Source organism: Martes martes (genome assembly GCF_963455335.1).
Source record: "Martes martes genome assembly, chromosome: 17".
Taxonomy (NCBI): Eukaryota; Metazoa; Chordata; class Mammalia; order Carnivora; family Mustelidae; genus Martes; species Martes martes.
The window spans coordinates 39,206,892-39,229,374 of NC_137905.1; the positions used below are offsets into that span (position 1 = coordinate 39,206,892).

The 22,483-nt window shown below is 53.1% G+C and overlaps 1 protein-coding gene across 1 annotated transcript in view; it reads right to left on the reverse strand.

Annotated features, from left to right (window-relative positions):
• Positions 1 to 412: 412 nt before the first annotated feature.
• TSHZ3 (teashirt zinc finger homeobox 3) overlaps positions 413 to 22,483 on the reverse strand; it is a 70,600-nt gene continuing 48,529 nt past the window's right edge. Inside the window, exon 2 of the mRNA XM_080829239.1 lies at positions 413 to 5,340. Within this exon, the coding sequence (XP_080685365.1) occupies positions 2,132 to 5,340 (3,209 nt within the window). The 3' untranslated portion in view covers positions 413 to 2,131. The remainder of the gene's footprint in view (positions 5,341 to 22,483) is intronic.

Genomic DNA, 22,483 nt, shown 5'->3' on the forward strand with positions numbered 1-22,483 from the left:
CTCTGTTTCCTGTGACATGAAAAGCCCAAGTCCACAAGAAGGAACCGCCCTGCCCTGAGTCGGAGTCTTCCCCACACCTGCCTCCTACAGGGCTCTGGGCCCTGACGCCTCCCACGCACTTGCAGAAGGGAGACCGATCCCCGAGACCCCCACGAGGGTCACCAGGGGCGACCTGCAAAGCTCTGTTCCCTAATCGCTTCCAACACCGCCTTCGAGGAGAGAAGCTAACCTCACGCGAATGTCTTCCTCTCTTTCGCGTTCTCTTCTCGGGGAAAATTCTGTCCACGCAGCCTCTGAGAAAGAGGGCTCCCTGCTCTCCAAACGCCAAAGTTCACTAAAACTCCCCTGATTTACGGGCAGCTTCCGACTGCCAGCACCTGGCAGACACAGCAACCGACTCAGTCATAAACAGATCGCATACAATTTAATTTTAATGTGCTCGTTAGCCGTAGCACATTTCAGACAGAATTGTGAACGCAACACAAAATTATAGCAAAAAGACAATTTTAATGCTGCCGTAGAAAAAAGGGTTATATGAAGAGTCACATAATGGTGGTTCATTGTCAACAACAAAACAGGGCACAGAGTGTGTTACAGTGTCTGTGCTGCTTACATGCCAATATTTTATACATAGGTTCTCGTATGGTGTCAGCTGTCAGTTACTTCTGCAAATTAACTGCCAAAAATGGAGAAGAACAGAATCACTTGGAGAGCCGGTAACCACGGGTTACCTTTCATAAGCCTAAAGATAAAACTGCAGTGTGGGATCTTGGGAGAATAATTAGGAAGAACAAAACAGAAAGTTACCAATCGGAAGGAAAAGGCATCCTACAATATGGGAGAGCCACCGAGAGGGCTTATAAATTAGTGGAAGAGGTTGTGTCACAGAATGCCTCGTGACTTTTAAGCAAAGTATTACAGTACGAACATTTTAAAGGCTTTATCAATGCTTCGGAGATACAGTACAACTTCTTTTTGTTGCTGTTCCTCTTTTTTTTTCTCTCTTTTCAGATAGACTTAACCCTTTGAGCACTGAGTTTATTTTGCGCGTTCTTTGACTTCTCATAAATACCTTTAAAAATCATGTGCAAAATAGTTATGATGCCCGCCACGGATGTCGTTTCCTGCCTCGTGTATTCAGACTGCTCAAAACAAATGATAATATGATGCTAATAAATATGTATAATTTAAACATGAACCTATCAATATAGATGTACTGTATAGCAAAACAAACAATCATACTTTGCTTTCAGATAATGTTTCTGTATACTTTATAAATGCTATCTGTGGTATCTTCTGTATAATTTACAATGTTTGCATGTTAAAACAAAACAAAAAAAAAAAACCCATAGACCTTTAAAAAACGAAAAAAAAAAAAAAAAAGAAAGAAAGAAAAGAGAAAAAAGAAATATACACTATACATAGGCACAGCTTATGCCCGGAGCATAGCAGGTACATAAAACACTGTTGCTATAAATGCAGGAAAAAAAGGTCATTTAAACCACAATCACATTTTCCATAAGAGAGTCTGAAATCTATACAATATATACATCTATGTTTCAATGTGAAAATAATATTCTTTTAAATTTCAAGGCGTGTTATACCCCTGCAGACCTGCATAAAGGGAGGTTCATATTATTAATTTTAACTAAGCTGGTAAGGAGTTTAAAAAACAGAGCTTCATACATTATTATTATTTCATTTTATTTTTTAACCAAATTAATGCAAAAGTGCTTCAAAGTACTCAGAGGGCTAAAGATGAAAGGGTGAGAAACGCCGGCACACTCGAGCCGCGTGGAAAAAGTGTGCCCGATTTCGTTATAAATGCTTAATTAAACTGTCTGTTAATGCATGCAGCTTGAAGCATCAGGGGGATGCTCACAACTAAATCCCATTTACACAAAGTTCCAAACACTTACCACTGCGTTTTAACCTTCATATTTTACCAGTAACAACAGCTGATTATGCACCTCTATTAAACACTGTACAGTTATACAAAACAGTCCAGCCCAGAGTGATTCTCTGCAGTTAAAATAAGAACGTGTGCCAAGAACAAGACAGAGGGGCCTTAAGGTGCCTGCAACCGTTCTCCCTCAAAGCAAATTACAGTCATTCTCATCGAAAGCAAATGCTACTGCTTCTCTAACTCGGAAACGTACAGAAGGTGGTCTTCTGGGGACTTCCCGTGCGTTTTGCTAAGGTGGAGTTTAACCGCATGCTTGCTCGCAAAGGTCCGATTGCAAAGTTTGCACTGGTAGGAGGTCCCCAGGTCCTCCTCGGGGGAGGACGTCACCAACTTTTCCGAGGGCGACTTGGTTTGTGCTATCTGATTATTAATCTGTTCGGTGGACAGTTTAGACAAGTCCCGGAGCCGGAAGCCCAGGTGTGACTCGAGGTGACTGATGTACGTGGAAGGAGTCCTGATTTGCGACGCACAGTCGTTACAAAAGAACACGGGGTGGCCGGTGTCCAAGTTTTTGAGGAACTTTGTTCCACCTGTCCTTCGCAGCTGGTATTTCACGTTGGCCAGCCAGTGGCTGATGGTGGTCATGGAGAGCCCGGTGAACCTCGAGATGTGCATTCGCTCCTGGGGGCTCAAGTCTGACATGATGTACTTCCCCTCGGACGTCTGCCGGAGGCTGGCCGCGAACTGGGCCTGGAGGATGAGCAGGTGCTGCGGGTTCCAGTTTGACTGGCGGCCCTTCCTCTTCTGGGCGGGCGTCGCCTCCTCGGCCTCCTCCAGCGTGGCCCCGTCAATGTCAGACTTCTCGGAGATGCTGGAAGGAGTGGAGGACTTTGACGTGTGGCTCTCTGTCAAGTTCTTCAGCATATCGGATATATCTGACAAGGCATTCTCGCGTAGCGGCGAGTTTGACATGAATGATACGACGGCAGATGTCTTTGCCGTTGTCACCGTGGATGAGGAGGTTGCCGGGGACGTGGACGTGGGTGACAAAAGCACTGAACCCAAAGAGCAGCCCTTGTCACTCTTCCCCTTCGTCAAGTCTATGGGCTGGTCGTTGTTGACGTGGTAGAAATAGCGGTCGAGGTGGTCCGCCTTCTTGGACTGGAGGGGCGGCGGGGTGGCCACGGCCGCCTTCTCGGCCAGGCTATTGCTCATCTTGAAAAGCATGCTCATGGGGTCGAGGGCAGGCAGGGAGGGCTTGGCGGCCTTGCCCAGGTGGATGTTCATGACCGACTGGAGGGCACTCAGGGGGTTCACGAAAGGCTGCTCAGGCGGGTGGTCGGTGATGATGGCCGTGCTGCTGCTCAGGCCGCTGCTCATGGCTTTCACCAGCTCCTTGCCATTCTCCACCGGCTCGGCCGGGGGGCTCCCCTCCTTGCACCCGTCCCGCTGGGGGCTGGGGCTGCCCTCCTGGCTCTTGAAGCCGCCGTCGCTGGATGCCTCCATCTTGATGGGCTCGCTGACGTCGCTGCTGCACGGGGACGGGGTGGCCCGCTTCGGCGGAGACAGCTTACCCTCCGGCTCCTTCAGCTTCTCCTCCACTTTGGCAACTTTCTCCGTGACTTTCTTCACCAGCTCCTCCATGGCGTGAAAGTTGGTCTTGGGCATGGGTGAGGTCTGGCTGCTGGGTGGGGAGACCAGGGTCTGGTTTTTCGTGGGAGACACGATCTCGCTGTTGCCAAACATGGGTTTCAGGGGCGCGCTCTTCCCCGAGGAGCCCAGGGACAGCTTCATCATGTTGGGGAGCTGGTAGGCGGCGTGGATGCTGGGGTAGCCCCCCCAGCTGGGGGTGCCGTTCTGGGCCTTGTTGATGGCGGACGTTACCGTGTTTTCCAGGGACTTGAGGATATCCAGTCCCCCCTTGGGGCTCTCCTCGAGGTCATTCTCCGTCAAGTAGTGGTACTTGGAGGAGATGTCGTACTTCTCCTCTTCCTCGCAGGGCTTCTCCTTCTCCTTGGGCTTCTCGTCGGCGGCCGCCTTCTCCTTGTCGACCTCCTTCTTGACCTCCACACTCAACTTGGGGGAGACGCTCACTGGGGTGTTGGCGGGGGACGTGAAGGTGGTGGCAGCCAGGGGCACGGACTGCACCTTCTCGTCCAGCAGGGTGGTGATGGTGGGAGTGACGGGCGTCTCCATGATGGGCTTGCCCTTCTTCATGGCCGAGTTCGTGACCTTGATGAAGTGGCCGGTGACCATCATGTGGGCGGTGAGCTCCTGCAGCGTGTCGTGGGAGCTGCCGCACTCCATGCACTTCAGGATCTGGGACTTGCGGGCTTCAAAGTGCCAGGCGTAGCTGGCCCCGTTCTGGTGGCCGTACCGGTTATTTGGCGTGATGTAGGGGTTGGAGTTCTTCTGAAGCACGTCGTTGGTGTCCGCCATCGCGGCCTTGGGGGTCCCGCCCGTGGAGTCCGGGGAGCTGGGCAGCTCCAGCTCCAGCGAAGCTTTCTTCCGCGCGGCGGGGATGATTTTGGCTGCGACGGGCGTGACGGGTTCCTTCAGAGGCACTTTTTGGTAGTGTTTCGTTTTGATCATGTGGACACTCAGGTCCTGCAGGGACTCGAACGAGTGGCCGCAGTACATGCACTTCAGCACCTTCTGGGCGTCCTCCTTGCCCTCCATCTCCAGCAGCGAGCGCTTGCGGGGCTTGGACCAGCGCTTGGGGTTGTTGTTGTCCGTCTCGTGGTTGTCGTCGCGGTAGTGCCCAGTCTCGTTCATGTGCACCGTGAGCTCCACCAGCGTGTCGTAGGCGGCGCTGCAGTCTTTGCAGCGGAACTTGCTGGCGCCCGTGAAGATGGAGCCGTAGAGCTTGCTGCTCTGCCGGTAGAGCTGCACGGTGCTGAAGAGGCTGGGCTCGGGCAGCACGCGGCTCTGGGACACCTGCTGCAGCGTCTTGGCCATGGCGCTCTGGTGCCAGTCGAAGCTCCCGCTGCCGCAGCTGCTGCTGCTACTGCTGCTGCTGCTGCTGCTGCCGCCGTTGTTTTTCTCGGAGGAGGGCTGGTGCAGGTTGAGGTGCAGGTTGGACCAGTACGAGTTGGACAGGAAGTTATTGTACACGGCCTTCATCTGCTCCAGGCTGTCCGACACGGTCGTGTCCTCCAGGGGGACCGCCGCCTCCTTGGTCTCCTCCTCGTTCTTGATGGATCCACTCTCGAAGTCGGCCATGCGGTCGCTGGTCTCGCTGATGTGCGACTCGCTGTCCATCTCGTGGCTGGAAAACTCAGCCGCCGGGGAGTTCTGGTAACTGGGGCAGGCCTTGCTGAGCTCCTTCTCGGGGCACAAGTACTTGGCCGAGGGCTCCCCATCTACTGTGCTCTCCTCGGGGTCTAGGTCCTCTTCCACTAGGGCGGCGGCCTTTAGCTCCTCGGAAACATAGGCTGCCGCGATAGCAGGTGCGAAGGCGGGGCGGGCGGGACGGACGGACAGGACCCAGACGGGGACGAGAAGGGAGGGAAAGGAAGGAAAGAAGGAAGGAAGGAAGGAAGAAAAAAAAAAAAAAGCGTTAGTAAGGGCTGAGCTTACCTAGAATATTTTCTCGACTCTCAGGAAAACGCAGCAAAGTGGACGGGCCCATGGATTTGGAAAAATTAAATAGTTAAAACGGGGTGTTTCTTTGGAGCAAAGGAATAAAAAAAAGTCTGCTCTTCAAACATAATTTGCCACCTTATTCTTCTCAAGGGGCAACAGCTTGAAATTAAAACTAAATTTGAAATTAATGAAGCACATTCTGGAGGTGGCATTCATTTCTAAAGTAATAAATTACTTGTATCAACCTCAGAGACAGCAGTTCCTGTCTGTCAATTAATATGTCTTATGCTTCTCCTACCCCTAATGCATTTCTTAACAGACAGATTCACAATTTAAATTAAGCAAGCATTTTTTACTCATTACATTTTTGAGGCTCAATCTTTAATAAATATAAAGTACGAAAACATCAATAAAATTTTTACGAAGTAAAAGGAAAGTACATCAATTGCAATAAATTAAAAACAAGGTTTTGTGGGGGTTTTTTTCTTTCTTTCTTCCTTTCTTCTGGAAACGCAGCTCTTGAAAAAGCTTACAGTAAGTTTTGCTACCAGGGGCTAGGGACTGGTTTGTTCCCGACAGGACAGGAGACCCCGACCCAGCCCTGGCCCCGTCCTCCGCATGTACCCTCAGCCGCGCTCTCAGCCACCTGCACACACACTATCCATGCAGAATTATGTCAGAACAAGTTCAGGAAAATTGGTATGCGGTGCTCATTCCTGCTGTATAAATATATACAAGACCTTCCAGTGGACCTTACAAATGTCAAAGTGTTTGCTCTTAAGACTACTTTGTCAATATTTACTCAGCATAAGCTTCATGGGCATCCAACAGGGATCTTGTCTTTCTGGAAGCAACGTAACTGGGGATGTAAATCCAGTGTGCACTTCCTGGGCAGGTGGAGGGCAGGGCTGAGCAGCTCCGGGTTCTAGAACAGCCACATCCACAGGCGCCAAGCCAAGAGAATAGTCGTGTTAATGGAATAAAGTTTTTGTGAGTTTTTTTTTCTTTCTTTCCTTCTTTTTTTTTTGGTGGGTTTGATTTTTTTTTTCTTTTTTTCCATTTCCTTGCATCTGGTGACTTAGGTCGTTCCTTACCGGACCTCGCCTAGTTGGGCTGGTCTTTGTGAACAACCAGGCACGGTGGGCAGCCATTTTAAGGCAGGAAAAGGGACCACTTCCTGTCCGCTTCTCAACATGTCTGCGTCAGAAAGCCAGTGGCCGAGGGTGTTTGGTGGCCGGGACGGTGGAGGGCGAGCGGTCTGGCTGACCCAAACAGGACCAAACCCCAGACAAACTCTCGGAAAAGAAAAGGAAGACTCGTTTGTGGAATTTACTTCCAGAATTTTAAAGACTTGCCTCCTACCAATTTGACACCAGGAAAAACAACAACAAAGAACAAACAAACAAACAAAAAAACAACGAAAAACCGTGAAATGACCCAAACAAATAAAATTCCCCAGAAGACACAGAGATATTTCTCCTCCCTTGCTCTCCCATGCTGGTCCGGTGTGATTTTCTCCTAGTCCTAAATCCCCCTTTGGGCACCAAGAATTCTAAGCTGAGGCCACAGGGACATCGCAACGCTGAGGTGAGTGGAGCTGGGGTCCCCGGGACACGCAGGCGTGTGGGTCGCCGCCGTAGGGATATGCGAACGCCAAAGTGAGGGGCTGGTGTTTGAGCCGCGGAACGACCTCCACAAGTGGGCTGAGAAGAGGGCCCTGCTCAGGTCAGCCGACGTATGAGGTGCCGGGGTGGGCCTCCAATTTGAGGCCCTGCTCTTGGAGACGATGCAAGAAAATGGCAAACAAGCTTTCTCTCTGGCTGGGGCCAAAACAAACGGGAAAACCCTGCGCTGAGCAGGGGAGGCTCCTCTGTGGGCCAGGGTGGTCAAGGTGAACGCCTTGCTGGGGAAAGGAACAGGATAAGAAAAAGGGAAAAAATATCTCTGTCTCTCCCAAGGACCTTCCTTAGCCCGCAGCACATCCTGGAATGTGGCTCTCAAACTCCAACGGGGCTGGCAGGCCTAGGGGGAGGGCAGTCAGCGGTGAGTAGGGGGACCAAGAGTCACCGTTTGCCTGCAAGTGCCCCAGTGTTAGCAGGAAAGTTTTGCAGCCTGAGAATCCTCTCGGACCTGGGCAGACCCGGGCGGGCGGTCGCCCTAGCCTGGGACACACATCATGAGCTGGTCAGAGCGTCTGGGGAGGGTCTGCATTCCTCTAGGAGAGGGGCTAGAGCAGGGCGATCAGGGTTTAACCAGACTGGGCCCACCATCTGCAGAGACGCCCCAGGGGCCCAGATGTGTAACATTTCCAACCAAGGGCCGCCATTCTGAACTTGGAAGGGAGGAGGAAACCACATGACCTACATCCCTCCTGCTGAGACGCAAGGAAAAGCCTGGTCCTGTGGAAACAGATATAGACCCCAGATCCCCTTCTCCCCTGACAGTGGCCCTCTGAGCCACAGCCTGCAAGGTGAACCCACACTCGGGGCACTTTGCTCTCATTACGGATCCCACAGAATGAAGTGTGCAAGAGGCAACGATCCAGAAATGGCCCAGCTGAAGCAGCCATGGGAGGATGCCGGGCAGCCAGAAGAAGCTGGGGCCGATGGCAGACGCAAATGCTCCCACTGTGGCATGCAGACCACCAGCTGAGGAAAATCTCGTGCCTCTGTGAAGTCACCTCCCACCCAGGAGCATCGTCCCCCCTCCCCGGGAAGGCCTCAGCACCCTCTGGAGCACCCCCACAGCACCACACTGATCTGAACAGCCCCTGCCCCACGCAGGGCCCCCGATGCCTCTAGTGCCCTCCAATGCCACCCAGCCCGATCAGAACGCCACCAGTCTGATGACTGCAGAGGAAATCCGTATTAAAAGAAAAGTAATCTGCACTGAGGAAAATTAAAAAGCTTCAGTGCTGAGAGGTGCTGGGTCCTGGGGAGACACAGTGTCACCCCACACACCACCCCTGGCCTCGTCACAGTTTCTGAGGCTCTCAGGAAGCACCCTGGCTCACAGCCGCACCAGGGACCATGGCAGCGAGTCAGACCGTCTCTTCCTTTCCTGACCCGGTGGGGAGGACTATGTCCCGAGGCTGAGCCTTGGACTTCCACTCGTCGGTCCTTCCCTCCTCCTTAAAATAAAGGCCAGAGCACGAATCGTTCTGCTCCATCTCGCAGTCCTCCCCCTCCTCCAAGAGTATCACGCCCACTCTTGTCACTCGATGTGGTGGGAGGGGAGAGGGGTGGAGCATGGGCACACGGGGCTAAGGGAAGGAAAGGGGCATCCGCTCCACAAGTTCGAACTGGGGACCCACGCACACCTGGAGAGGTGGCGCCCGCTGAGCACTGCATGGTACCTCCTTTCTCCAGGCCTCAGTTTCCCCCTCCATGTGAGACACGGTCTTGTCCTCTTCCTTACTTTATGGCTTTCCTGGGAAAGGGGCAAGCAGAGGTAGAAACACACTCACCCCTCCAAGCACGGGCTCTTTGGGAACACTCAGCCGAGGTGCTTCTCAGCCCTTTCCTCTCCGGACTAGAAGTCTCTAGACTTCTCTCCGACTCGGGGTCAGGGAAGGAGGGAGGGGAGGCTGGGTGTCTCCAGTCAGTCAGAGGAGACAGTGGGATGTCAACTGGGGGGCAGGTAGGCTGGGTGAGAAGCTGGTCTTCGTCCCCACCACACCGGCCTGCAGGGGCCTCTCCTCCCTGAAGGCCAGTGGCTGACACCATCCACTAGCCCGACCTGACAGGGAATCACGCAGAGCCTCAGGGAGCTTGGCCACTGTGACCCGTTTTGTGAATTCTTTGCTGCTGTGTAATGCTCTGTATGTTCTTATCTGATTTGTCCAAGGCGAGGGCTCCGGTCCACGTTGTCCCAGCTTTGCACACAGTAGGTGAGCAACAGATCCTCACCGTCTCCTTCGGAAAGAGCAGTTGCAGGTCACATCCAGCAGCAAGAGGCTTGTGACCAGCCTTTGTATGAGAATCGGCCCCTCCTCCCGTGCCCTGGGCAGCCAGCAGCACCCGTCCTCTCCTCTGGGGGCCTACCCAGTCCAGGCCCATGAAGAAGCCACGGATCCTCATGTCCCTATGGTTCAGCAGGCCGTCCTGTTAACCCCCACACCAGCGCTGCAACCAGCAGCCTCAGTGACTTCCCATCTGGCTTGGAAGAAAGCTCAAATGCCTCAGAGCAACCCCGAAGTCCTCCTTGTCTTGGCCCTGCTTCCTCCCCAGCCCAGCAGCTTCTAGAATGTGCCAAGAGGCCTCTCACCGTTCACTGTGCAGGGCGGCCTCCTCTGCTGGAAATCCCAAGGCAGATGCACACGGGAGTAAGTGAGCCAGTGCCCCCTTCCCTGGGCCACCGGTGAGGGGTAATGTCCGGGGGCCTCACTGACCCCAACTTTTGTTCGCTTAGACACTTCCCCTTGTTATAAGGCACACCACTGGAATCACCTGCTTACAGCCAAACATTCCAGGATGCTCGGACAGACTGTCAGCTTCATGTGGTCACGAGGTCCCACCTCCCCACTCCCAGCGTCTGGGGCAACCCTGTTGTTCAGCACGTAGTAGCCATTCAACACATCCGTGGAATGAATGAATGAATGAATGAACATGTGACTCCATAGATGACTCCTTCAAACCTTGTAATCGTTGCCCGAACATCTACAGAGATCCAGACTCTGGCCAGTCCCAGAGCAGAGCAGATGTGCTGGGGTCCAGTCCAAAGTCCTTCCTGGACCAGCTCCCTCCTCGTGTGATGACTTCATGGGGAACTGCCTCTGGGAGGCAGGGACAGGATGACAGCCCACACCCAAAGTCCGCTCTCCGGGACGGCGTTCTCACAGCTCTTTGCTCTTGAACAAATGAAACTGAAAATTTGCTGCCCGCCGGCTCTGGTGGTGGGGCTGGGGGACTCTCATTCAAACCAAGTCAACAGCTGTAAAGACTCAAAGACACACACGGGAGTGGAAGCCAGCGAGCGAGCGAGGGCCGGACGGGGGCCTCGTGTTTCATTTTCCCCCAAGTGGCTCAGTGGAAAAAGTTTCTCTCCAAGAGGTGAGCCCTTCCAGATCTGCTGCCGCTGATTCCCTGTGTACATCCTCCCTCTCTCTCCCCGCAACGAAAGGCAAGTGCTTAAAGCAGCAGTGTGGCAATCCGTCTCTCCAGAGCTCAAGGCCGAGGGCGTATCTGGGGGCAGGGGAATGAACGGCAGGACTTCATTCATGTAGAACCGGAGGGGACTCTGGGGTAGAGACGCATGTTCGTGGGACACCAGAGCCATCAGGATGATAGGAGCTCCCTGCAAACTCCCATAGCCCCGGACCCCCGGGACATCAAGGATGCAAACCCACAGTCAAGCCTCATACGCACATGTCTGTGAACCATTTTCCCATTCATCGCACTTGACCCTTTCCACGGTCCCCGCAGGTGGATTCAATGATTCCTCGTCTGCGCTTTAGGAAGCTGGAGTCCTGACAAGTTAGCTGGGACACTCGCAAACCCTCCGCTGAGACTCCATGGGAGTCAGGGCAGGTTTCAAGGGCATTTGACTCCATTCCTGGGGGAGCCACACAGCGGGTGTGGAGCAAGAGCCGTGCTCCCAGGACACGGAGCAGGCCGCCACGTCACAGCCTTCCCTGGCTTCCCATCACCAGGGATTCTGTGCCTGCCCCTCCAGGAGGGTCCTGAGTGCTCCTGCCTCCCGAGACGTGGCTGCGGGGACAATGGACACGTCCAAGGGGACGATGGACGTGTCCAAGGAGTGAAAAGCCAGACCACCAGGTCATCAGGTGGGGAGACAGCAGCTCCTTCATTAATATTTATTATTGTCACGAACTAAACTCAACCACCAGGTAAGAAGAAATTAATACATTTGACATAAATATAAAAGAGGAAGCTGGGGCATCACGGAATTCATTTCTGGGCAAGTGCGAATGACCTTCACCACACATTTGTGAATCTCTCCCAAAAGGAGGCGAGGAAGGAATCGAAGTGTCCCTGTGGGTCTGTGCTCTCCAGCCACGGGGGGCTGTGGGCACAGCAGGGGTGCAGGGGGCACCAGCAGGCAGAGGGTTGAGAGGGAGAAGGCATGTCTGCACCCCTGCTCCCAGAGGCAACGTCACCATAAATGGTCCTGCCGATTTGCACCTTTCCTGGGCTGCAAGGAAGCTTTGGAGGTAAGCCCTCTGTTTTCAAATTCCAGAGACTCCCAGGTGGGATGGAGTTTTGCTTCCGAAAGCTTCCTTAGACTCCCCCCACCCCGACCCCAGTGAGGGTGACCTAATGTTCCCTCCCCCCTCACCGTCCCACCCCTCCAGCTGTCTAGTAAGGGCAGCGCAGAGGAGCCCCTCCTGCTGCCCATGAGACCCTGTCACTCATCCACGGGGCAGCCTGGGTCTGGGATGGACACAGAGAGGAGCAGACGCAGGCGGAGGACAGATGCTGTCCATGTCCGGAGTCCTGGGTTGAGAAGGGTGAGGAGAGGGAGGGGGGAGGGGCAGAGGGAGGAGAACACCAGGAGAAGGATGGGGTTGGAGAAGAATCCACTAGGACTGGGGTTTGGGGGAGACAGAGACAGAGAAACAGAGAGGGATGTGGGAGAGACGAAGAGGCAGAGAGAGACACGGAGAGACAGGCAGCCAGAGCCAGAGCCACGCAGAGAGGAAGGGACAGAGGCCATTGAGGGAGTGGCAGGTAGGCAGGGAAGGGAAGGAAGCGAGGGATGGACGGGATGGACGTCTGAGGAGAGACAGGAGAGAGGACTCTGGGGGCGAGGATGGAGGACGGTGAGTTCAGAGACGGCCTGAACTGGGAGTCCTGGTGCAGGGCTGGGGAGGACAGGGGCCCGGGGAGCTGCCATGGGTCCGTGCTAAGTCTGGAGCCTCAGGCCGGTCTCAGCCTCCCCGGAGCGCTCAGATTGTCAAAAGAAAATTTCAAAAAGGGTGGTTTGTTGTTGTTGTTCTAAGAACAATTTAACCAGCTGAGGAGGTGATCAACAAGAAAACTGCTCAGCTGACCCTGGTGAGCACGACACGTGGAAGGCTCTCTTCTGCCCCAGAGCTGATGTGCCCCAGGGTCAGCGTCCTGCCCGGCCTGGAAGCCCCGGGAGGAGCGGGGCCCGGAGGCTGGGCCTCACACGCCGGACCAGCCCAGGAGACAGGCGACACTGGACAGCGTGTGAAGAAGGCTGCGGGCTCTGGAACCCGGCTCTCCTGACCCTTCTCAGGGCTGCTGTGCACCTGCCCTCACAGCCAAGGCTAATCTCCCTGTTCCAGACATCAAATTCAAGTTGTTTCAAGAAACCCAAAATCCTCTGGTGAGGCTGTGAGTCCTCTCCCTGTTTTAGGATTTGCCTAGATGCAAACACGGGGTCACCGCGGCGGGGGGGGGGGGTTCTTGGCCACCTCTGAAGCCCCCCTTCCCCCACACAAGGGCCCACGACAAAGCAGACTCCTAGTCATGACAAGGGACCCCCGGGAAGCCCCGCCCCGGGGACAGTGGTCGCCTGGGAGAGGGCGTGCGGACTGCCGGCGGCCCTGTACTGTAGGTTGTCCTGCCAGGGTGAATGACATCACAGAGAGCCCCCTGGGCCTTGCCTCCTGCTCTGCCACCTGCTGGTCCTGTGACCACGAGACTGGCTTCAGGTCCCTGAGTCCCAAGTTCTTCCCCGGGGGATGGCTGGGGAAAAGGTGGGGAGCAGCTCCTGCCACACCCACCCCCCAGGTATTTGTGAAGAAGCAAGGTCCTCCCTGAGGAGTGAGGGTGCCGGGACTCTTCCCAGTTAAAGGGAATCTGCCTTTAGAAGGAGGGCCCAAGGGACCTGCAGGAATCCTCCAGGGGCCTGCACCGGGAGGTGGGGGTGGGCTCTGGGTCCGACCTCTGGGCTGACTCTGCTCTTGCAAATGCAGGCTTCCCAGCTGATGGTCTCCCAGACCCCCAGATCTGCGGGCTGCCTTTCAGGAAAAGGGGCTATGGGGGTGCCGAGCCCTGCTGGGTAAGGGCTCCCCACGCGGCACAGGCTCCGCTCCTCCTCCCTCTGGCCACCTTGTGGGCTGTGGTGAAGGAAGAAAGCCAGAGAGGAAGGAGAAGCAGCAGAGAGAGAAATAAAGAACAAGGAAAGGAGGCAGAGGAAGGAACAGACATCAGAGGAGCTTGCCCAAAACTAAATTCTCTGACCGAGCACGCCCACTGCCCCCAGACCCAGGCCATCCTCTGGGAAGGAAGGAGGCAGGGGCAGCACCGAGACTGGGTCACCCACAGCTCCATCCCCTTCCACCTGACTCGAAATTCCCGGGCTCCCAGACCCGTGGGGGCAATGGTCAGACCAGACGCCCTTCACTTGGCACCCGCACGAACAGTGGCCGGGCAGCCTCCAGCCTCTGGCCCCCCGCCACCTTCTCCTGGCTCGGTCCATATCACATCAGTTCTGCCCTGAGCTGCCTTCCTCTTTATGGGGAAAGAGCTCCACATCCCCAGAAAACCTCACCTAAATCTCCCTCTGTCCGAAACACATGGAGAAAATCCACGCAGACTGACCCATTTTTACACAAGAATTTCTGCTCTATGAAGGAATCCTGCAAAGTGCCGGGGCATTGTGCCCCCAGGGTTATTTCTATACAGATCTCTCCTCTGTGGGTGCAGCCGTGTCTGCAGCAACTGCCCGGTCTGGTGCGACTGCCTTTGGGGCCCCAAGTTACCCCCAGATGCTCTGAGATCCCATAAAATGGGCTGCTGGGAGCCTGGGGGGCAAGGGGCAGGGACAGTCAGGGTGCCCAGCACTGGGCCGGCAATGACAGAACACTGTCACCCTCTAGGCAGCTCCCAGCACCCCAAGACTCAGGGCTCCCAAGAAGGGAAAACTCAGAATAGAGCGCGTGGGACTTGCTTTTTGTGCCGAGAAAGGAGGAGATGGCTGGAGGAAGTGAGGGATGGGAGTCGGCGGGGAGCTTAGGTAAATGCGCTGGGTAATACCAAGGTGATTGGATGGATCTGCGGGCCTCTCTTAGGGTTATCACCAGGCAACAGAGAGAGAAGATTGATTCCAGGAAGAGAGGACACACAGCTTGGTACCCAGGAGGTCACAATCCACCAAACCCAGCAGACAACATGAGGTTTCTCCAGCCATCCACCTGGGCGCCTAGGGTCACAAGACATCACCCAAGCCATCTGCAGTGACGGAGGTCACGGGCTCTGGGGATAAGGAGACATGGCATTCGAGGATGGCACCGGAGAGACCAGGGGAGACCAGGGGCCTCCCAGGCATCCCCGCTGGGTGCCGGGGCTTCCCAGGAACCAGGATAATCCCCAAAGGGCCCACGCTGGGCCAGAGGAATGAGGAGTGCATGGCTGGGCTCTGGGGGAAGGAAATGGTAGCAGAAGTGCTAGTGGTCAGGAGTCCTCCAGGAGGCTGGCCGCGTTGGGATGACAACCTCCCCTAGATTGATTGTTCTTCCCACTAGCAAGGTCAGGAATATTAATTTCGTACAAGTTAATTTGATGTAATGTGCAAGACGAACGCTTGTTCAGTTGGGTATCACTGTGCTAATAAAGCCGCGATGCTTTCACGCCAAGAAAAGCATGGCGTTAGCTGATTGGTGCATAAGGTTGGCGTGAATCAGGCGACGTACCCTTCAGCGGAGCCGGAGTGGCCAGGAGCAGCTGTTCCGGCCATCAGAGGCTGCTGCTGATTCCTTAGAAGGCCAATGACAGCAAGGTCCCGGGGACACCTCCCAGCTGCTGGAAGCCCCAGCATCTTCTGAAGCCTGAGCACCCAGACCGAGGTCTATCCCTGTAGATACGTCAGAGAAGATTCCCGAAGCCACACGTGGCCCTCGCGCCCCAGGGTAAGAAAGGCCCTTCTAAGGCTTCTCTCTATGGATTCTTGCTGCAATGAGAGCCTCATTCAGCCATCTCAGCAGCCCTTCTGAGCAACCTCCCTCCCCTTCCCGAGACCTTCCCTTGCGGGAGCGGTGGGTCAGATAACCAGGAGGCCAGGAAGTTGGGAGGCTCCCCCAGATCAGCAAGGAAGGTGAGCTCCCTCGGCTGTGAGGTCACGCTCCCCCCATTGCTTCTGGGCGATATGCTCTGCTACAGGCTGGGCACCCACCCTGCTTCAAGGAAAAAATAAATGGATCAAAGACACAGTCAGGTTCAAAGCAATTGCCTCAGACAATAAAAAGTAAATAAACACTCAGTTTGGGGACCCTGAGTCCCCTCTGTCCCCAGCTTCAAGCATACTTCATTCAAAGAAAAATCCTCTCAACCTTGGTGGAATTTCAGATAGCAGCAAATAGGGATTGGGTGAATTATTAGGGGCAAAGGATGTGCTCAGACTTCTCACATGGCACACACGGGTAATGGTCAATTTTGCTAATGGCTAAGAAGAATCATGCCTTACACACATTCAGCTCTGAAGCATGGGATCTCCTGGAGATCAGACAGAGTGATCCTCACAGGATAGCTTGTGATTCCCATTGAGGCACTACTAAACCAAGGAGAATTCTTGCCTATATGCTCACTCAATGATCTCAAAACCTTGGGGAACCACAGTTGAGAACAGGGCAATAGGTTGAAGAAATTCTGAGTAGTTCTTATGATAGGCCTCTTCCAAGTGGGCTATACATGTACAACTCGAATTCTTGCTAGGCCTTATTGGCTGTTCTTCATGGCACCCAAAGAGCTCTATGCAGGGAGAAGATAAATGAATGGCTTCCATGAAGGAGGAATGAAGACTTACATGGAAGAGGAGACAACTGATTCATGCAATTGATCTATCCACCCATCCATCCACCAACCCACCCATCCATCCATCCGTCCACCTACCCATACACCCATCCATCCATCCATCCACCCATCAATCCAACCATCCATCCACCCATCCATCCATCCATCCATCCACCCACCTACCTACCTACACACCCATCCATCCAACCATCCATCCACTTGCCCACACACCCATCCATCCATCCATCCATCCATCCATCCATCCATCCACCTACCCATCTATTCAAAAACTCATCCCTCCATCCAAAGTGTATATGACATAAGTACATACTCTAGATGATCTAGTTTAGGAATAAGAAACTGTCAAAATAAGTAAGTCAGAGTCACAGGTTTTACTTTTATGTGGTCAAGATGACCTTGGTTACAAAAATCAGAGGGCATTAGAGGATCATACACCCTCATAAACTTCTTTCATATTCAGAGCCCAGCATAACCAAGCTCCATTTTACCTTCCAAGTTTATCTTCCACTGTCTACCTGTCCTCGGACACACAAGCCACCCTTCCCTGATGATGTTCCTTTGTCCTTCCTTGGTCTACGCATTTCTTTCACTTTGTGTAATATGCTCCACCTTTTCATAACCTCGTCCCAGCCCTTCAAGACCCTGCTTGTTCTGCCCCCCACCCCCAGGAAGCCCCTTCACACCTGTCCCTCTGAAAGCGACCTCTCTAACCTCAGTGATGATGCCATGGGTGGAAAAGTCCTCTCTAAACTCCAACTTTCTAGAGAAATGTAAGAAATGATTATGAGCTCATTGCTTGTACTGAGTCTCTTCTGGCGTTTATCCCACATAACTTTCACAAGGGCTAACTGTGCACATAAACCTTCTCCATGCACATTACAGAGGCAGGAACCCAGCATTCCTCACCAGTGCACCCTTCACACAGCCCGGCAGGTCAACACTCTTACACACTCCAGGTCAAATTCACAGGGTTAGGTGGGAGCTGCTTGGCCTAAGACTGCCACAGACCAAGGGGCAGAAGTTCCCGCCGGCTCCCTTCCCACTCTCAAATGCAGGGCAGAGCAGCCCCAAGAGCCTTCCGACCTCGCCCACATCTCCCCAACACTCCTATTTCACAGAACAGACACGCTACACAAAAGTCAAGGTCACAGTATTTCTCAGGAGTTCCTGACAAGGGTGCTTATCCTATGACTGCAGAGAAAACTGGAAGGAGAATGCTCCCAGGGACCAGAGAGAAGCTCACCCCTTCTCTCCCTGCACGGGTACCACCATGGTAGTCACCTGGGTCAGGAGGCCTTTAGGCCTTTCTGAGGCCTGTAGCACTGCCAGAACAACCTGTTACTCACCTAGCACTCAGCCAGCACTCAGTCATCACTCAGCTGGCACTCACCTAGAACTCAGTCAGCATTTAGCCAGCATTGAGCCAGCACTGACCTAGCATTCAGACAGCACTCAGCCAGCATTCACCTAGCACTCTGCCAGCACTAACCTAGCACTGAGCCAGCATTCAGCCAGCACTCACCTAGCACTGAGCCAGCACTCACCAAGCATTCAGACGGCACTCAGCCAGCACTCACCTAGCACTCAGCCAGCACTCACCAAGCATTCAGACAGCACTCAGTCAGCATTCAGCCAGCATTCACCAAACATTCAGACAGCACTCAGCACTCACTTAGTACTCAGCCAGCACTCACCTAGATTTCAGGCACTCACCTAGCATTTAACCAGTACTCGGCCAGCACTCATCTAGCACTCAGCCTGCAGCACTCACCTAGCATTCAACAAGCACTCAGCCAGCACTCACCTAGCACTTAGCCAACAGCACTCAGCCAGCACTCACCTAGCATTCAGAGAGCAGCACTCAGCCAGCATTCAGCCAGCAGTTACCTGGCACTCAGCCAGCACTGACCCAGCACTCAGATAGCACTCACCCAACACTCACCCAGCATTCAGACAGCACTCAGACAACACTCACCTAGCATTCAGACAGCACTCACTCAACATTCAGCCAGCACTCACCCAATACTCAGAGAGTACTCAGCCAGCACTTACCCAGCACTCAGTCAGGACTTAAACAGTACTCCGTAGCATTCAGCCAGCACTCACTTACCACTCACATAGCACTCAGCCAACATTCAGCCCACACTCAGCCAGCACATAACCAGCACTCAGTCAACACTCAGCTAGCATTTAGCTAGCACTCAACTAACACTCAGAAAGCACTCACTCAGCACTTACCCAGCACTCAGACAGCACTTCACACTACTAGCCTAGCACTCAGACAGCATTTATACAGTACTCAGATAGTAATCACTCAGCACTCAGACAGCATTCAGTCACAACTCAGAAAACACACACCCGTCACTCAGGCAGTTCTCACCCAACATTCAGACAGCACTCAGCATTGGGACAGCACTCACTCTGCACATACCCAGCACTTAGTCAGCATTCACCCAGCACTCAGACAGCACTAACTCAGCACTCAGCTAGCACTCACCTCGCACCCAGTACTCAGCTAGCACTCACCCAGCACTCTCCCAGCATTCAGCCAGCACTCAACCTGCACAAACCCATCACTCAGCCAGCATTCACCCAGCACTCAGAGAACACTCACTCAGTACTCAGAGAGCACTCACCTAGCACCCAGAACTCAGCTAGCACTCACCTAGCACTCTCTCAGCATTCAGCACTCAGCCAGCACTCAGGCAGCACTCAACCTGCACAAACCCAGTACTTGGCCAGCATTCACCCAGCACTCAGAGAGCACTCATTTAGCACCCAGCCAGCACTCACTTAGCACTAAGCACTTAGCTAGCACTCACCTACCACTCAGCACTTAGTCAGCACTCACCCTGCATAAACCCAGCACTCTGACAGCATTTACCCAGCACTCAGAGAGCACTCATTCAGCACTCAGCCAGCATTCACCTAGCACTCACCTAGCACTCAGCACTCAGTTAGCACTCACCCTGCACAAACCCAGCACTCAGCCAGAATTCACCCAATAGTCAGCCAGCACTCAGACAACACCCACCTAGCATACATTGAGCACACACCAAGTTTTACTAACACACACGTGATCACCATTTATATGGCTAGCTCACATCCAGGATGGCATGTAATCTTCCTAGACAGTTTGAAGAAATAAAGTTTTAAATGATTTATATTTATATTTTACTAACTGACATATATAAATACCCATTGATTTCAACTTCACTTGTATTTATTAAGATAGGTTAAAACAGGTTTCCCTAAACCAATAAATATATAAATAGTACCTATTGGCTGGTTGGCACATTATCTGTTTCCTTTCAAATATCCTGTCTCACAAATTTATGTTGACACTTGTATAGTCTGACTTAGGTGTTTCTTATGCTAGATTGAAGAACCCTCAACACCTTACCATGCCCAAAAAGAGAGAAAGACAGACGGACAGAGAGAGAAGAGAAAGAAAGAAAGGAAGGAAGGAAGGAAGAGAAAGAAACATAAAACAACACTCTCGCCAACTAGTTCCTGTATCGCATAATCCTTTTATGGAGGCTAATTCAACAGCTTTTATCAAATTTGAAAATATACATATTCTTTGACCCAGCTAGGAATCTATACTAAAGAATTACTCACCTATGTGCAAAAACAAAACAAAACAAAAACAAAAAAACAAAAAACAAAAAAAGAACCTCTATGTTGAAAGATGTTCTCAGCCACATTTCATATAACATCAAAAAAATAGGACATCTATTTCATGAAACAATATGCAGCTGTTTTAAGAATAAGAGAGAAATGCCAGCAAAGTTGGGGAGCAGTGGGGATGCTCATTCACAGACACAACAGTAGGAACTGGTACAACCACTCTGAAAACCTGAGTCCCTATTTGGGCCGGGCTACAGGTGGCCCTGCTCCATGACACAGCAACTCTAGAAAGATGCCTACCCAACAGAGATGCACACACAGCTTGGCAGAAGACCTGGACCATAATGGCCTTTGGCACATCATTCATAACAGCAAAGAAACTCAAGACAACCTGAACGCCCATCAACAGCAAACGGACACCTGTATCATGGCCCATCCATACAACAGAACAGCATATAGCGAGGAAGATGAACCAACAACTTAATGCATACAACGGAAGGGTATATAGCAGAGAAGATGAACAAAGAATTTTCCATAACAACTGGAAAGATCTTACAAACAGAAGACGCCAGGAAAGACGCCATACACAAAAGATTATAGGCTCCCTGGATCCCTTTATATAAATTTCAAACTCAGGCAAAACTGATCTGTGGTGTCCCATAGGGAAGGAGTGACTGGACACAGGCCCTGGGGACTCCTGGGGTGATAGAAATGTCCTGCTTCAGATCTGGGCCCTGGCTACGTGGACATGTCCACTCAGGGAAAACTCATCAACCTGGACACTTATGTTTGCCTGATCCCTTTCTGTATGTTACACTGACTTAAAAGTTTATTTTAAAAAGAATGAGGTAGTTCTATAAATTCTGATGTGGGAAGATCTCTAAGATTTATTGTCAAATGGGGAAATGTTTGCTGTGTGAGCTGGGAGTGGGGCAGGTTGTGTGGTAGGCACCGAGAGGAAGGATCTCCTCCTGGAGGGGAACAATGTGCTCCAGGTGCAAGAGGGGACATGGTTGCTGGGGAGGGAGATGGTAGGAGGAGGGCAAGAGAGGACGTCTCTTCTGCATGGTTTGCGATTTTCACAAGCACACACTCATGAATGTATTGCGAAATTTTAATATATAGAAAAGGCCATTTACTTTTCGTGTCCCCAACCCCCTCCTTGGTGGCAGGCTCTTTACAGGACAAAGTCCCATCTCAGAGCACTCACTGGGGAAGGCAGGTGTAGGACCGTGGATTCCTGGATGCAAAGTTGCAGGCGTCAGGGATCAGCTCCATGGGACGTACACAAGCCCATTAGCCTCCCTAGGTGCCCCTGCCTTTGCTTCTCTCTGCCCGCCTGCATTCTGGGTACAGATGTCACCCAGTCACAGCGGATTAGCGGAAACAGGGGTACACGGTGTGCTAAAACCACTGACCTTGGTGAAAGGAGGAAGGGCGAGCCACCTTTCAGCCTCCTGCACCGGCTGCTGGGCTGCCTGGCCCCACGTGAGACTGGGATACCCAAAGCACCCATGGGCTACGGCGCTTGCAACCACACGTGGGGCCCTGCGCTCACTCGTGGAACCTGTGGGTCTCAGGCTTGCCTTTTCCTTTCCAGTTTGGCTCCTTCCCCTCACTCCTCTTCAACTGAAGCCCTGCAATCACCTCACCAATTCTCCTGAGCCCCAGAGGTGGCCATGGCAGGGGCAGAGGTCTGCAGGGTAGCCTCTCCGGGCGTCCCTTCCCATTGTCAGAGCTGAACGAGACAGCCGCCTGGGGCTGAGAGGACACCCAGTGTGGCTGACTTCTCCCTTCCTGGGGCCGACAGAAAGTTTTAGGGCCTCAGGTTTTGAGTCTAAGACAGGTGCTCAGGAAACCCCAGGCTTCGGGGCGGTGAGGAAGGGCCCTCCGGACAAATCAGAGTCCATGTCCCTTGGCTGTCGCTTACTTCCCTGGCCATGCCCTAATGCATTCTGATGGCCCCAGAAATCCTGCTCCTAAAACCCAGACATGAACACTCCGCCCCACTGCAAAGAGCCCTGCAGTCAGATCAGAGGCGTTTCCCAGGTCAGGCCCAGCGCGCACCCTTCTTGACACATAGGGATAGAGCCAAGCGCAGCTCCCTGTGGCCTCCTGGGTAACTGCCGCTCCTCAGGTGGCTCTCAGGGACATTTGCAATCTCGGTACCCCCCCCCCCAACTTCCCTGGTGCTTCCTGGGTACCTAGGGAAGTTCCCTTTGGGCCTCTGCCCTCGAGACCAGGAACACTTCACCTCCAGAAACCAAGCTGATGCCCGTCTCCCGGGGTGCTTCCCTGTCCCCCCCAACTCCAGGCCGACGCTTCCCACCTCTGAGTGCCCACAGCCCTTCAGGGATTCTGCAGCCCTCATGGGGACGGTGAGGAGGGGCTGGGCAGGCAGAGGTAAACTGTCCTAACAGCCCCTGGTATGGGACCTGGCACACGCCGGGGGCCTGACGGAGCTCTCCAAAATTGTTTTCAGAGGAAGAGAAGGTGAACTTCATCCTTGCTCTTTTCTGTTTGTTTGCTTCCGTTTTGTTTCCTTGAGACACTGCAGAGCCCAGCAGCATTTCCACCACAACTAAAAAGCCAGAAGCGATGGCCAACACTCAGGAGCCTCCCT